At 32.7% G+C, this 16,882-nt stretch overlaps 2 protein-coding genes across 2 annotated transcripts; both read right to left on the bottom strand.

Moving 5' to 3' along the window:
- Positions 4,536-6,441, bottom strand: LOC107630325 (zinc finger protein CONSTANS-LIKE 16). Its single transcript, XM_016333421.2, has 2 exons — positions 5,239-6,441; positions 4,536-5,150 (listed from the first exon to the last, which is right to left on the bottom strand). The coding sequence occupies exons 1-2, from the start codon at positions 6,280-6,282 to the stop codon at positions 4,890-4,892; spliced, it is 1,305 nt and encodes a 434-aa protein (XP_016188907.1). The 5' UTR covers positions 6,283-6,441; the 3' UTR covers positions 4,536-4,889.
- Positions 8,745-10,822, bottom strand: LOC107634385 (lysM domain-containing GPI-anchored protein 1-like). The gene is made up of 5 exons (XM_016337903.2): positions 10,114-10,822; positions 9,666-9,780; positions 9,416-9,577; positions 9,254-9,285; positions 8,745-9,126 (listed from the first exon to the last, which is right to left on the bottom strand). Exons 1-5 carry the CDS (start codon positions 10,784-10,786, stop codon positions 8,885-8,887), a joined length of 1,224 nt encoding a protein of 407 aa, XP_016193389.1. The 5' UTR covers positions 10,787-10,822; the 3' UTR covers positions 8,745-8,884.

Below are 16,882 nucleotides of genomic sequence, written 5' to 3'. Positions count from 1 at the left end.
AAATATGTCCAGGTTCTGGCCCCTATAGAAAGCCCCTAATCTGACTCCCAGACTAGCCTAGGCTTCTAACCTAATCTCTCGAAAAACAAAATGAGAGTCTAAGACAAAAGAAACACTAAACTGGAGAGCTGCCAAAAGAAGATGTTGATGTCGCTACCTAATCGCTGTCAAAAGTCAAGTCCACAATCTCCATATCCATCTCAGGATCCTCATCATCCTCAGAAGCTAGATCCACAATCTCTATCTCCTCGATGTCCTCATCATCAGAAATAACGATGATCTCTGATGTACTATGGGGACTACCATCACTACTGTCTCCTACGAAAATTGTACCACTAGAAGAAATCTACTCAAACTGCTAAGAGCTGACCAGAAGTCGCAGCGAAAGTCTTGATAGGCTCTATGGTGAAAGGGTCAGAGGAACGAGTAGAAAGAGACTCTATTAACATATCCAAACCTACTAAAAGAGACTCGGGGATGTAGTCATCAATGATAGGGCCAGACTCAGGCACCGCCTGACCATCCTGTTGTGCTGGAACAGGACCTCCATGCATGTGATCAAAAGGATGATGGACAGAATTGGGATGTAACCAAGATAGCGAAAAAACATACGATGGATCATGATCAAAGAGAGGTGAAGCTAGCGAGTGTTGAAAGGGATGATCTCTAACTACATACTTACGGACTCGAGGCTCCATGGCCAAGTAGAAGCTGGGAAGGACAGGATCCTCGTATACATAAGGCTACTCGAGCTTGTAGAAGATAACATTCGTCTTCATCTGAAAGGGGGTAGGAAGATAGGGAATAAGAACTGAGGAGTTCTTAGTAGGGTCGGGGTGAAACAAGTTAATTTGTTTTTTGTATAACGGCCTCATGTCCCAGATCAATCAGACCACAACAAAAGAACATAGAGCAAACAACAAACAAAATCAAATAGCAGAACGGGTCATGAGATTTTCTTAAAATAATAAACTAAAACAGAACGGGTCATGAGATTTAACTTTAGAATCACTTTTTCAAATATCTCAGAATTATGTTTAAATTCTATAAATACTTTTTGAAAAAATGCATAAATATGACCACTGGACTAAAATACATAAATATGCTTAAACTTTGAAAAAAAATGGCATATTCTATAAGTTACTTTAATTAAAATTACGTACTTTAAAAATCACTCTAAATAACTTTGAACTTCTATAAAAACACCTAGTCATCACTAGTTACTTTCTAATTATTCAAAATATTGTACAATTTTCAAATACTTAAAACTTCATTAAAATAAGGGTTAAGTTCAATTTTGGTCCCAACGTAGAGGCCGAAAATCGGAATCGTCCCCAACCTTTTTTTTGCTACAAAATGGTCCCCAAAGTTTCAGTTTGTTTTAAAATCGTCCCTCGGACAAAAATACCCCTCCCTCCAAAATACCTCTCCCTCCCCTCTTCTTCCCCTTCTTCCCCAAAATTATGCAGAAGCACCAGCAGAAGCACCTCCCTCCCCTCCTCCCCTCTTCTTCCCCTTCTTCCCCAAAATTATGCAAAAGCACCAGCAGAAGTACCTCCCTCCCCTCTTCTTCCCCTTCTTTCCCAAAATTATGTAGAAGCACCAACAGAAGCACAAGTAAAAACAGAACCAAAAGCAACAACAACAATTAATCAAACAGAAACAGCAGCAGGACAACAACAACAATAAATCACCAATAAATCAACAATGAAATCAAGTAGAAATAGAAGAAGAACAACAATAACAATGAAACAATATAATCAATCAGAATCAGAATCAACCAGAAATAACAATAATAAAAAATCAACAAATATAATAGAAGCAGAATGAAAGAAGAAGAAGAAGAATGATGGAAGCAGAAGCAGAAGCAGAGAAGAGCAGCGGTGGCGGCGGCGAAGAACGGCGGCGGCAGCGGCGAAGAACGGCGGCGGCAGCGGCGAAGATCTTTCTTTTTTTTATTTATTTTATTTTATAATTTTTTTATTGAGGGGGTAATTTAGTAATAAAAAAATAAAATTGGTAAAAAGGACAATTTTAAAATAAACTGAAACTTTATGGACTATTTTGTAGCAAAAAAAAGTTGGGGACGATTCCGATTTTCGGCCTCTACGTTGGGGACCAAAATCGAACTTAACCCTTAAAATAAGTAAATTGGGCACGGTTCTTCCATTTTTAAAATAAAACTTATTTTTGTTCAATTAGAGTCATATTTTTTCTAAAGTCGTCTTCCACTTTAAACCCTTTATTTTAAACCAATTATTTTTCTTAAAAAACTAAACTCAATTTAATTTCAATAAAGTTCATATATATATAATTTTTATTCATTAAATCTTTCTCAAAGCAAGCCTCTTCTCCTTTTTACTTGAAACCTCCATTCAAAATATTCGTTTTGGTTATATTTAATCCCAAATCAACATCCAACCGATAAAACTCAGTTACATACTATTATATAACTCAGCTTTCAGCCAATTATTCAACAATAATATCTCAGTTTTTAATTTCTCAACATGGCCGATTCACAACAACAATTCCAGCAGCAATTCAGTTAAAATTTTAACAGCCAATAATCACATATTTAAACAAAAAATATTAACAAACAATAATCCAATCACATATATCAATTAAATCATAATTTTGACCGATTAAAGAGTCAAACTCTACCTCTGTGAAGCGCAGAACACACACAAGATACCTGAGGAGGTTTCTGATCGGTCAAACGGAGCGAAAATGTAAAAAATTCGGTGGTTCTTCCCTCCCTTGGTTCGGCCGAACTGGCTGCTGACAAGAGCAGCTCCACTTTGCGATTACACTTAACAAAACGCACGTAACTACGTAGAGGAGGAAGATACGATCACTTATATCATATCAGAATTTTTGTGGGGGTCACGGATCTCAAGAAATTAAGCTCGGAAAGTCAGAAATCAACCAAAATCCTCCCTTTTCTCTCTATGCATGCCTCGGCTGTTCCTTGAGAAAAGAGAGAGAATTTTATACTTTTATATAGCTTGATTAATGACTAAGTGTCACTTAATCAAGGGGAAGGAGGCATGCGTCACAACACGTGGCGCATTAAGTGTTGCTTGTTGCGATTTTAAATCGCTGAGTCAGCGAGGTTAATTTTTAAATATCTTAAAAGGTAATTAAGGTAATTGGACATGGTAAAAACTCAATTAATTATCTCAAGTGGTGGTACTTAATTAAAATAAGGATTGAGTAAATTACTAATATAAATGACATTAGTAAAGCCGAATTTTTACAATCTTTCGAGCCCAATATCAAGTGACCGTCTTTCATCAAATAAAATTAAATAATAACATAATATTAATATTACATTATTGTTCATTATATTTAAGGATCGCAGAAAAACTTATCATAAACGTTACGCGAATAAAATGTAAAACTTACATACACCAATCTATCGCAAAAAAATCAGGATGTTATAATGATGCCCCTCATTCCAGGATTCTTAGATAGTTTCGCGGCGAAGATTTTTGAATTCCTATGTAATGCCTAATCAATCAAAGTAATTTCTCTAATGATAGAAAATTAAGAGGAATTCTGCTGCCATAAGGGCCATGGAGACGAAGCTTGAGTCAGCGAGGATGTTGGTGGCGTCGAAGGTAGCTTTGCTTGGAAGGACAGTGGAGAGATAGATGACAGAGAGACTGAATATTAGGAGAAAAAGAAGTGAGGAAGCTATTGATGGAATTTGAGAGTCTCTGAAGATGAAGACAAGGGTATATAAGTAAATTTATAATGCACTAACATTTTTTAGACGTTTAACGTTATAGAAACTAAATTGAAAAAAAAAATTATAGTATAAGTACTCAATTAAAAAAAATATAAAAATTTAATTAAAAATTTGATAAAATTATAAGCATCTACAGAATAGTTAAACCTATAATTAATATACTTTTCTGCGCATCACACAGATTTCACTTTAGTAAAAATAAAATTAAATGTTTAATGAATTTGAAATACAATACGTTATTCACCTTATTCATATTTTTCGTTATCTACCTAGCGAAACTTTATTATAATGTTATAGCTTCCATTATAACCATTCCCTCCTTAATTAACTTTTGTAGATTGTACAAACATTATAATGGTTAGAACTTAGATGTTTCCGTTTTTTCTTACTAAAACCAAATAACTGTAAGAATAATGTTTGAGAACCATAATTTGAGAATGATGAGAAATCATAACTTTTTCTATATATGCATTCATTTCTTTATTCTTTGTTTTTTTAATTATTTTCAAAATACATAAATGTAATTAAAATTTTTTTAAATAATTTAATATATTTAATAATTTAACCAGTCTTAACTATCAATTTTTCTTGAAAAAAGATTGCACACGTAAGTTTCCATCATTTTATATCCCCACATGTGCATATAGCTTATTGTGAAAACTAGTTTGGTGGATTTGCATTGCTGAAAGTAAACTTAGTATGTAAGCATGTTCATCTTTCTAATTAATATAACAACCACCCTCCTGTTTTTTACTTCTTCGTGTACATGGGACAAAGGAGTACATTAAACCGAAATCGTCACAAGCATATATATATATATGTAGATAATGTACAAACTAATTCAACAATTAACATCTGAACTTGATATATATATGTAGTAAACATTGTTAAATATCAGTAGCCTAGCTAGAAAGTTAACTGGGTAATGCATGCATCAACATTGAATACCCGAATTCCTAAATCTGATTACCCAACTAAGAGACCTGCTAGAGAGATAGAGAGATTCAATCCCAAGCAACAACTTTAGCCAAACCTGACCTAGAATAGTAGTGATATTATTATGTTACAGAAGCATTCCAGATTTGCAGAAAAAGCAAACAAGGAAATTGATTGAATGATTGATTGATGTCAGTCTCGCTCAGTTATAGGAGGTTTGAAAGGAAGTTGTGGCTCCTCCAACAAGGCATGATCTCTTGACAAATCTACCTTTCATTCTAGGTCTCTTCTCCGCATTCAGTTTCCTCACTTCATATCTTATCTTTTTAGCAAACAAACGAGTCCTTCTCTTCTCTCTGTACCTAGATACTCTTGCTTCTCTTCCCCCATCTCCAACATGTCCCCTCACGCTTCTCCCATCCCCATAAGAAGAGCACTGATGAACATCTCCGCCACTTGGATCCTGAAATTCACAAATATGTATGCGCATCTGCATCAAATACTACTACAAAAATACATATACATAGATCGAGAGAAGTACTAATAAGTACCAAGAAATTTGGCCAGGAATGATCATGAGGGTTGAACGGAGGAGGGGTTCCTGTTGTCCACGGAGAACCTTGGCTTGCCCAAGCATTTATAACCTCTTCATAGTTCAGTCTCAAAAATATGTCCCTCTTTTTCTCTTCACTAACACTATCACTATTATTACTTACTGGTGCGGCAGCGGTCGCCTTTTCCTCCGTCGATAAGAGCACCGATTCGATATTCCAATCAAATTCGTCATCGTTTGTGATGTCAAAAACTGACTGAAGATGACTTGCTGTATCTGAATCAAGCTCCTCATCCTTCACCTTTACCATTACCATTGCACCCTCCTTAATATTAATGGTGGTTTCGGCTCTAACGCATGCATCTTCTCTTTGAACTTCTTCTTTGCAATCAATTCCTAATGAATCCTCATCAATCCCACTTCCAAGCAGGTTTTCGACATCAGCAGCAAACTCAGCAAGATCCATATCCGATGGCAGAAACTCAGAGAAGCTCTCCAAGTCATCACAACAACCTCGTTCTTCGTGATTCTTCTCGTCCCTGACTTCACTGTACACATCATTGCAAAGCTCTGCATCGAAAGGGTCAAACACGGGGACGCGACACAGCAGCTGCTCCTCGCTCTCATGATCATCCAGAAGAGCTGTTTCTTCAACTCCAAGCTCCGGCACAACGGGAAGAACACAAGCGGTGTTGAATAAAACTTGGTCCTTAAGCCTTTGTTGCAAGGCTAAGTGCTTGTTGTTGTTGTGGCGCGGTGTTCTTGCCTTGCGCGTGAACCCACTGTGCCATGCGTGTGCGGTGGTTACCTTGTTGGTGAGCTTGCACGACGCCGTTTGAAGCCTAACCCTCTCGTGCCTGCTCGCTAACTGGTTCGCGGAGTGGACCAAGTTGTCACAGGCATGGCAGAGGAATGCATCATCTGCAGCGCAGAACCACCGTGCCCTCCTCCGTAAGCAGCTGTCGCAAGCCCTGGCCGTCTTGGCACCCAAGGCACTTGCACTTGTTGCAGTTGCAGCTGCGTCTTTCATGCCTGTGCTCATAGAAGAACTAAAAATAACAAACTTGTCAGAGCAATGAAAATGGCAGTTAGTTAGTGCTTGCAAGTTGCAATTGCAACAGGAACTTTGCAAGGTGTTTAGTCTATTTATTTGGGGTACCCCCAAAAATGATTCACTTCAATTCAATTATTTGTGTGTTGAGACTTGACAGTGTGGTGTGAGAGAAACCCTACCATCCCATGCACTTTTGGTCATTTTGCTAATGGTCCCCCCAATTTGGGCTCATCCAACATCCCATTGGTTGGTGATTTCATGTTCATCTTGTTCTCTGAATTGTGATTGGTTGTGCTCGTAACAACGGGATTTCACATGGGCCCCACTTGGAGCTGCACCTGGTAAGTTTAAGTGTTTACTCGACTGTGTGTTATGGGCAGTGGTGAGCGTTAAATTTGTGAGTAAGACGCTTTTGTTGGGATCCACCCTATGATTCAATAATTCCGCCTAAGACTTTAAAATTCCTGCTTGCGGTCCCCTACTCATGTGGCTTTCGCTTCCTCTCTCTCTTTCTCATACTTCTTTTCACCCATTAGATTCTCTTCGTCTTCCCTGTCTAATTTACATAATGTTCGTGCTTGACTCACCTTCAATTTTTATGTTTCAAAACCACACATAGTATTCATTGCCTCATCATTATTAGTTTCCTTTCTTTGCTCTACAGAAGTTGATCTAATTGATGAAACTAAAAGGGGATAATTAAGATTGTTGTGTATATCCTAATGTCAAGAAACGGATAAATTTCTTACCATTGGGTTCAAATTTTACAAATTGGTCATAACTCATAACTCATAATTCATTTATTCGGTAACAAATTAGTTTCTCTGCCGATATGTTATCTGTTTAAGGTTAACTCAGAATTGCATGCATGAAAGGCAATACTGATGTAACAGAAAGCACATAAGTCTACACAACCTATACAAATCAACCGAGGGGGCCGTTGATATTATAGGAGTCAGTCCAAAATCCAAATAATAGATCACCATGAATTTTATTATATATTTATTTTCCCAGTAAATTTTAAATGTACCAAAGCCACATGATGGGTGTATATGTATATATACAGATTCAATTTTTTGGGTTCCGTCGGATATGCAGAATTCTCCAACATGTATTCTTGTCACTAAATTCTCTATTATCTATATATATCCTTATCAGGGAAGTTAACAGCTGACGAGAAAAAAAAGGGGACAAAGGCAAGTAAAGATAGAACAAACGTAGATTTGTGTGTTACTATGCAATAACTAGTGCCATGTGGCTAAATATTAATTAGGAATCTTAGTATAATGCAAATATCAATGTGATGATGCATGATGGTATGGGTATACATTTTAAAATCTTGAAGTGATGGAACAGTAGAATCAAATTATCTGATGACACCTGTGTTTTATTCAAACGACCTCATGAATGCAACTTATCGTTCAGATAGATATTCTTGCTAGAATTGGGGCAAGATATTATTGCCAAAACCTGTTCCTTGTGATGATGCTTATAAGCCAATAAGCCATAACTATCAACTTTATCCAAGCCTACTAGTGTTTGTAGTTATTTCTCAGTCATATTTGCGCGTATTTATCAGAATCAATATGGTCTACCTTCAGACACCAAAAAAAGAAAAAAGTATGGTCTAGCTTCGAAACCTGGTACTTATATATAAGTTATGTCTCTCCTGATACTTTTATTATGTAATGTTAGAAAGTAAACTAATATAATATCCAAAAATTCGTACAAATGATAAAAATAGTTCTGATATATAAACGATAAATAAATTTTGAACAATTTAAAAATATAACAAAAAAATCTAAAAAATTTCAATCATTCACCAAAAAAATCGAAAAACATTTTCTTAATTATATTTATAAAAATATATCAAAATCTGATTTGTAAAATTTATTTTAAAAATATATATTTGATATTTGATATTTTTATTATGTTTTTAAATCTTTTAATAATTTATTTGTCTTTTTATCTTTTAAAATTATTTTTATCAACAATATAAATAACTTTTAAGTATGTTTTAATAGTTTACCCTTATTATTATACTTAGACGCTATACTTCGATTAATAAAATTCTATTTAAACTAAGAGGTCACTATATAAATTATAATGATGAGTCTTAAATAAATACATACACATTTTTCTTATTCCTGTGATTAGAATTTATTTGTACTTCTTGTCATTTATATTTCAATGAGAATCTAATCTTATAACGAAATGTAGAGTTATATTTACGGAAAACATTTAAGTATATTAAAACATCACTATTTCAATAAATTTTAACCTTTGATCTTAATTATATATATTATATATATATTTTTTATAATTAAAATTAATTTATGTATTTCCTACTAGTACTATCCTAAGCAGGTAGTCAGCTTTTTCCAAATTCTCTGAAACGTTACTGGATTTTATTATCAGGTCAATACTCAGAATTCAGAAACACAAGTGGATAATGAAATGTCAAATGTGAGATGCAGAGGAATCTGTGTTTACACTAGTACCATTGCATTGGGAAGAACAAGTGCAGCATACCACATATGATTTAGGACGATTTATTCATCACAAATCAGCATCATCAACCTACACTTGATCAGATTAAAAAACAAAGTAGAAGCATTGGGAAGAACAAGTGTAGCATACGACAGATGAATGAGAACAGATGGAGCCTTCTCTCATAGTCGTAGTCATAGTCATAGGCATGAGTCATTAGAGCAGCCTCAGAAACGGGCAAGGGGAATAGGCTTGGGCTTGGGCTTGGAGACAAAACAAATGGGTCTGCCAAATTTGGTGCTGAGGGTTGCCAACATGTAGCTGCACTAGAGTTTTTATTATCTGCCCAAAAGAACACACAGATAAAATAAAATTAATAAAATAAAGACATTAAAGAATGATAAAAAAAAAACATTTCCCGTCAGAATTCTGAAATTTCTGCTGCTCTTGCTAAATATGAAGAAGTTACCCGGACATTGCAGATAAGAAGAGTTTATCAGACTGCAAAATGTAAAACAAAGAACGTGTTGCTACAAGAAGACAAAAAAAATTGAAGCCAAAATAGAAATTATTTTTTGGGTAGCTCTTTAGGATTCTGCTATGCAGAGGTTTATTGAATTTATTTGCTTACCTACTCAGAATTTTTCCACCCCTGTGGCCACGGTACACACATTGGGTGACATTGCATCCAGCATTGGAATATTCCAGATGTTCATCCCCAATAGCAAGATTGGAACCCTTGCAACGTAAATTATAGCAATGTACATCCATTCCAGAAGGAAAACATTGCATCCTAGCCAAATACAAGATATAGCTTATCGATCAACAAGCATTAAAATTCGTTATTGTTACTAAGAGTGAATTTGCATATGGTTGCTTACTTGAGACCCTGTGGAGCACAAGTGCATTTAATACAGTTGGTGGCAGTTAAAGCATATGAGCCATTTGGAACTATTAAACTCTCATTGTACCAATTCAGGGTAGCTGATGAACATGCTGCAAAGGACGTTACAATTTTCTACACAAGATTATGTCATCAATCATTATAGGTGTAATTACTCACACAACGATTAAATAATTTGACATGTTTGGCTTGTAAGTAAATATAGTAGTTTTTAATGTAACTTTGTAGGAAATGGATCCTTTGCAGGGAAAGAAACATTTGAGAGAATAAAGTGCTTTTCCCTTTAAATCTTTAAGTGGAACCAAAATTAAATAGGAAAGAGATAAAAATGAATGATTATATTAAACACTAAACAGTATCCAATTTTTTTTTTTTCACTAGAGATGATCCACTCCCAACTTTGTATAAGATTTTTAGGTAGGTACCTGGTATAGGAATCGATAGAATATCGCCAGGTAGAACGGTAGGTTGTCCAAGACCGTTAACAGTTTCCAAATCAGAAATAGTTGTACCAAAATAAGCCGCCACGCTTCCCAGTGTCTCCCCTTTCTGAACCACATACGACATATAAACCGCACTTTCCCCATTATTCTGGTTCTTCATGCAACTGCACGGCAACGGTATAACTACCACATCTCCATCCACCAAAGGCACGGCTTTGTTGAAACTCCCAATTTGATCTGCACTAACAAGTCCTCCATAACCCTCTGATATCGATTCCAGTGTGTCCGATGCTTTCACCTTGTACACTGCTGACACCGACCTTCTGATTCCATCCACGCACTCACACGTGGCTGGTATCTTCACCGTTGATCCTGCTCTCACGATTTCGTTGCCGCACGATGCTGTTATTGGGAAGGCAGAGTTTGCGGCCATGATATCAGAGACGTTCACGTTGAAGCGTGTTGCTATTTCGGATAGCATTGAGTCCCATGGCAAGAGGTATGAGAGAAGTGAGGGGCATGCCTGGGAGGAGTTGCATGGTTCTATTGTTGATTTTGTTTCAACTACACCTACAATAATTAGGGAGCACAATGAGATCATCTTAAGAGCTGAATCTTTGAACTGCTGCTGCTGCAGCACATTGTTTCTCATCATTCTTTTCGTTGATGAATGATGACTGTATGTATGTGCAGGAATTATCTAAGAGAGATCAAAATATATTAGTTTTTAGAATAAAAAAAATATAAGAAGATAATAAAAATATTAAACAATAAAAATATTAAATATTTAAATTTTTTTATCAACTAAATTTAATTAAGTTAGTTTAACATATCACTTATAATTAATATTATTTTAAATTTTATTATTTAATTTAGTTGAACTTGATTTATAAAAATTCTTTATAAAAAAGACTTGGATGAATGTGTAATATTATTCTAATTTTTATTAGTTCTGTCATCAATAATTAAATTGGTCCCCAAGTGTTAGGTGAAAACACGTGATGGCCTAAATTCAATGTATGCATGTAAATGTATATATATTCCAGAGAAATAACTATAGGAATCAACTTTGAATTAGTTAATTAATATAACATTATTCTTTACATATTTTTTAAGGATATAGAATTTAGGTTAAGATTTTAAATTTAAAATTAAAAAATTAATTAATATTGGTTAAAAAAATTGTCTCCTAGTTAAACTCTGTTGGCTATAAGGTATAACTGCAACATTATTATTCGACATGTAACAGTTTTTTTCTATATATATTTTATGTCGTGAGAGAAGAGGTCCACCATTTGGAAATCGAATTGATTGTCCATGGCCTCATGGCATGGCCATGCAGTTATTATGCCATGCTGCTGAATTCAAGTTCGCATTAAAAAAGAAAGCAGCAGAATTTGATATGAACAACCATCTTCATCAGAATCTTCTGCTTGTATAAGTAGTTAGTTATACGGTTATATATTGTAACGGATTCAAAAAAATTTAATAACAGGAGTAGAATAAATCACTCTCACACACGTTTCTTACTCATGCACATTTATCTCTTTCGTTATTATCATCACTAACACCACCTCCTCTTCTTCCTTCTTCTTTCATTGGAATTTTTTTTCTTCTTTTCTTTTTCTCCTTCTCCTCCTTATTTCGTTGTTGAAGATAATGAATAATTTAAGTTCAAATTGTCAATTGAACCAAAACGAAATTGATTATTGTTTTGAATCCAATCAAGTAGTTAATGTGTGGTTCGATTCAACTTAATTTTTTATTAGTAGTTTATGATTCTATAGTTGAATAATGTTTAATCGTTGATGGTTTGAATTGAATGTAATGTAAAAGTTCTGCATTAAAGAAAATATTTTTCTGTATTTACAGCAAATTTGGGTGTAACACGAAGATATTTGGATAGATGTAACACGAAGACATTTGGGTGTATTCTTTAAGATATTTTTCTGATAAATTCTGCATAATTCAAAACTCTTCTTCTCCCTCATCCTCATCTTCTGCTGCTTCTTCTTCTTCTTTTTCATCAAAACAAAAAAAATCAAACAAAGAAGAAAAAGAAACACATAATACACTACAAGAAAATGGAATATTTGTAATAAAAACTTTGTAACGAATTTAAAATTGTTACAAAAAAAATATTTTTGTAACAAAAATTAGTGATTGTTACATAATAATAATATTTTGTAACAATAATATAATTTGTTACAAAACGTGTTGATATTTTGTAACGATTTAATTTTTTTGTTACAAATTATATTGGCTTTTATAACGAATCGATGTTTTGTTACAAAATTTTATAATATTTTGTAACAAAAGATGGAGTTGTTACAAAAGTTTAAAATATTTTGTAACAAAATATTTATTTGTTTCAAAAACTCTAATTATTTTGTAACAAAAAATTAATTTGTCACAAAATCTCATATTATTTGTAACAAGTTATTTGTTTGTCACAAAATACAAGAATTTTTATAACTAAAAAAATTATTTTAAAATATTAAAATCTTTAAGAAAATTTTATTTTGTTTTAAAATTTTAATTTTTAAAATACAAAGATATTAGGTTTGGACATATATGAAAACACATTGGTGGGCGATGAAATGCTCAAGGGCATCTCAGAGGGACAAAAGAAGCGACTTATAACAGGTTTATTATAACATTGACATATAATTTATCTTATATTTTAGCATGTGCTATGCTAACCAATTGATGTGAGATTTGCAGGAGATTTACTAATTGAAAATATATTGATAATTTTGTTAATTTAAGTTTTGTTAATTGTAATTGTTATTGCCAATGATGGCTTCTAATTTCTCTTTTTTATTCATTTATTTATTTTATTAATTGTTATTGTTAATGCAGGAGAGTTACTACTTGGAAATATGCTTCTTAGGATTTGTTATTGGGATTGGTTTATAGCCTAACTTGATATAACATAGTTATAGGTTTGTAGCATTTTTTATTGTTTAGATTTGTAACATGTTTTATTACTTTTCAAAAGAAATTTGTGTATCAATATTTTGAGTTTAATAAAATATCTCATTTTGTAGTAATTAATTTCAGTATATTTATATTATGCATGTAATTTGTATTAAAACAATTGTTACAAAATAATTATTTTGCTTTTGTAACTAAAGAAAAAAAAACGTTAGAAAATCAAGTTACATTTTGTAACAAAATTTTATGATAGGAAAAAATAGATTGTCACCAAAAATACCTTGAAGATCAAAATTTATTACCATTTTTGTAACTACCTCTGGTTTTTTGTATTAGAAAAATTTGTTACAAAATATCACTTTGAATTGTAACAGTTCCATTTTTTGTTACAAAAACTTTTTGTAATGAAACATACTGCAACGGCCCCTTTTTTTGTTACAAAATTCTTTTGTTTCAAAATTTCGATTTTTTGTAACAATTTTTTTTGTTACAAATATTGCTTTTTCTTGTAGTGATAGTACAAAATTATTTGGAAGAGGATGAACTTACATTCGTTCAGCTAAAAGAAAGAAAGAAATAAGGGAGAAAAAAAAGAAGAACAAAAAAATGTAGTATTAGAGGAAACATTTTTCTGTATTTGCAGCAAATTTGGGTGTAACACAAAGATATTTGGGTGTATTGTTTAAGAATTTTTTGTGTATGTATGCTGATAAGTTATGCATAATTTAAAACTCTTCCTCTTTCTCCTTCTCATCTTCTGCTGCTTCTTCTTCTTCTTCTTTTTCATCATCATCATCTTCTTTATTTTATTCATTTTTTTTGTTTTATCTTCTTAAGTTTCTTCTCCTCCATCATCAGTTATCTCATTGTTGAAAATAATGAATAATTCAAGTTCAGATTGTCAACTGAACCAGAACGAAATTGATTATTTTGAATCCAATCAAGTGGTTGAGGTGTAGTTTGATTCTAGTTAATGTTTTCTAATGGTTATCAGTGGCTAAGAGAAGGGGGTTGAATCTTAGCCCCCTTTTTGCTTGATAATATTTCCTGACCTTTGAAACCAATTTTGAAAACTTCTTGTCTTTTTATCTCGTCACTAGCCACGAGACTTTTTCTTTTGTCTCGTCCCTAGCCACGAGACTTTTCTTTTTGTCTCATCACTTAACATGAGATATTTTTGGTTTTTGCTCCTGTGTAGTAGATACAGAAATGGAGTAGAGAAGAGAGAAAATTACACCCAGATATATCCTGGTTCAGCTGCTAAGTGCAGTGCAGCTTACATCCAGTCTCCATCACAAACATGATGGAATTTCACTATAATCTTCCTGATTACAATCTGTAAAGTGCTAACCCAACTTACAAGGGGATTCCCACATAATTATGAAACACAATATAGATGAACAAAGGAACTCTAAGGACATCTATGGCTTTTTCTTTTAATTTTGCACTCTCTGCCTTTTTCCGCTCTATGGCTTTTTCATACAAACTTCACTGTTTTCCTTTTTCCATGAGACTCAAGACATGACAAAATTAAACAGAAAAATTACAAAATGAAATACATTGAAGGAGAAGAGAAATCTGTTAGCTCAGGTAGCTCTGAGAACTCTGTGCCTTGCACTTTCACACTTTCTCCTTGCTCCAAACAGTGGCTGTTCTCTCTTTTTATAGAAGAGGGAAGCCTCCACTTTTGAAGCCAAAAACTAAGCCAACTTCTTCTTGTCCAAGAAATAGAACCGGTTCGGCCAGAGAGAGAGAAGAGATAATCCATGCAAAACCTAACATGCAATTACCTCTAGTCCTTCCTTGGTCATCACTCTTCATCAATCCGAGCGCTCCATCCTTGGCTTGCTCTCCAAGATGAATTTCTAGCCCTTGATGCTTCATGATGATTATGACTTCTTCTGCTCGACTTTTGCTTCCTTCCTTACGTAGCCACCCTAACTACCTTCTGTGATGTGGAATCCGTTGGAGAGCATAAGGCAAATGATAATATTTGCTTTCTTGATGAATTTTGGATCAAGCATTGGATCACTTAGCATAGATCTTGGGCTTGTAATAAAATCAATTTGGCCCAATATAACAACTAGCTTCAGCCACAAATTAATTTGGACATTCAAAGCTGAGCTAATAGTAAAACACTTGGGCTTGTCAATTTTCTTTTGTTTCGGCCCAAAATCAATTTAGCCATACTCATCATGTATTCTTGCATTAAATCAAGGCTGAGTATAATTAGGCTTGCACCAGAATTTTATTTTCGGTCCAATTAAAATCTGCATCACAAAATTATTAGTTAACATATGTTAAATGAAAATCGAATTAATAAAAATGTAATTAAATATTTCAATAATGTTTGTTCATCATCAAAATTAAATTGGAGTTTTCCAAACTCATCATTTTTGTTAGTAGTTTATGATTCTGTGGGTGAATAATATTGCTTTTGTTTGTGAAAATTATTGTTCATCGTTGATGGTTTGAATTGAATGTAATGTAAAACTTCTGCATTAAAGAAAACATTTTTCTGTATTTGAGTATAACACGAAGATATTTGGGTGCAACACGAACAAATATGGCCTTTAGCAACGCTAAATTTTTTAACGCCTTAAAACCGTTCTCTTAGATAGGTTTAGGCAACGGTTTTTTATAGTGTTACTGTTAAATTCAATTTTTTATTATTTTATAGCAACAAATTAAAACCGTTCTCTTTGACTATTTTAAAGAACGGTTTTATAACCGTTACCATGATTTGTATTTAAGCAACGGTTTTTTATTGTTGTTTAAATAATTGTACAAAAGAAACGCATAAAAACCGTTGCCAAAATGCTACACTTTAAAACCGTTCTATTAGATGGTCTTAGACAATGGTTTTTACAGTGTTGCTGTTGAAGTTCAATTTTTCATTACGCTATAGTAACAAAATAAAACCGTTCTCTTTGACTATTTTAAAGAACGATTTTACAACCATTACAACAATTGTTTATGAAATAATAATTTTCTAATATTATTTAAATAATTATACAAATTAAACAATACCAATAAAAATAATTTCAAATAATTATATAAATAAATTGTGACTTATTTTATTTTGAACTCCTTATTTTTATAAACTAATCTTTTAGGAGTAATTAAATTAGTTTTATTAATATATGGAGTTAAGTTAATTAATAATCTTATATAATTTTTATAATTGGTTATTTGATGTAATTTCAAATTAAAATTCAATAATGGAAGTGTTAGGTAATTTAATTTAAGAAATTTGTATTATGAATAAATTACGATTTATTTTATTAAATTAAACTCTTAGAGATTAATTTGTTAGAAATGATTATATTGATTTTTATAAATACTTAAATTTAAGACAATTAATAGTTATGTACAATTTTTATTATAATTAATTATTTTATACAAATTAAAATTAAAATTTTGGTAATAGAAAAATAATGAAAAATTATATCGTATAATCTAAATAATTGATATTTCGGGATTTTAAACCATATTTTATAAAAATGTGATTATTATATTTACTTTATGATTTAAATTAGAAATAATTATTTGAGCTCGTTAATAGATTGATAGGTAAAATCTTATGCGTTTTAAAAGTAATCTTTATAGCATTATATTTGAATTTTAAATTGTTATCTTATCATAAATATTTTGTAAAATTGTTATATTACTTGTATATATTTTTCCCTAATTTATCAAATCAAAATCTAATTTAATTTAAGATCACAAATTTCCTAATTGATACCCTAATTTCACAAAACGCACACTACATACGTTCAGAGAAAAGGAAAGAAACAGTGAAGAGAGAAAGAGG

This window comes from Arachis ipaensis, chromosome B03, assembly GCF_000816755.2.
Source record: "Arachis ipaensis cultivar K30076 chromosome B03, Araip1.1, whole genome shotgun sequence".
Taxonomy (NCBI): Eukaryota; Viridiplantae; Streptophyta; class Magnoliopsida; order Fabales; family Fabaceae; genus Arachis; species Arachis ipaensis.
This window is presented reverse-complemented; position numbering and strand designations above follow the sequence as displayed.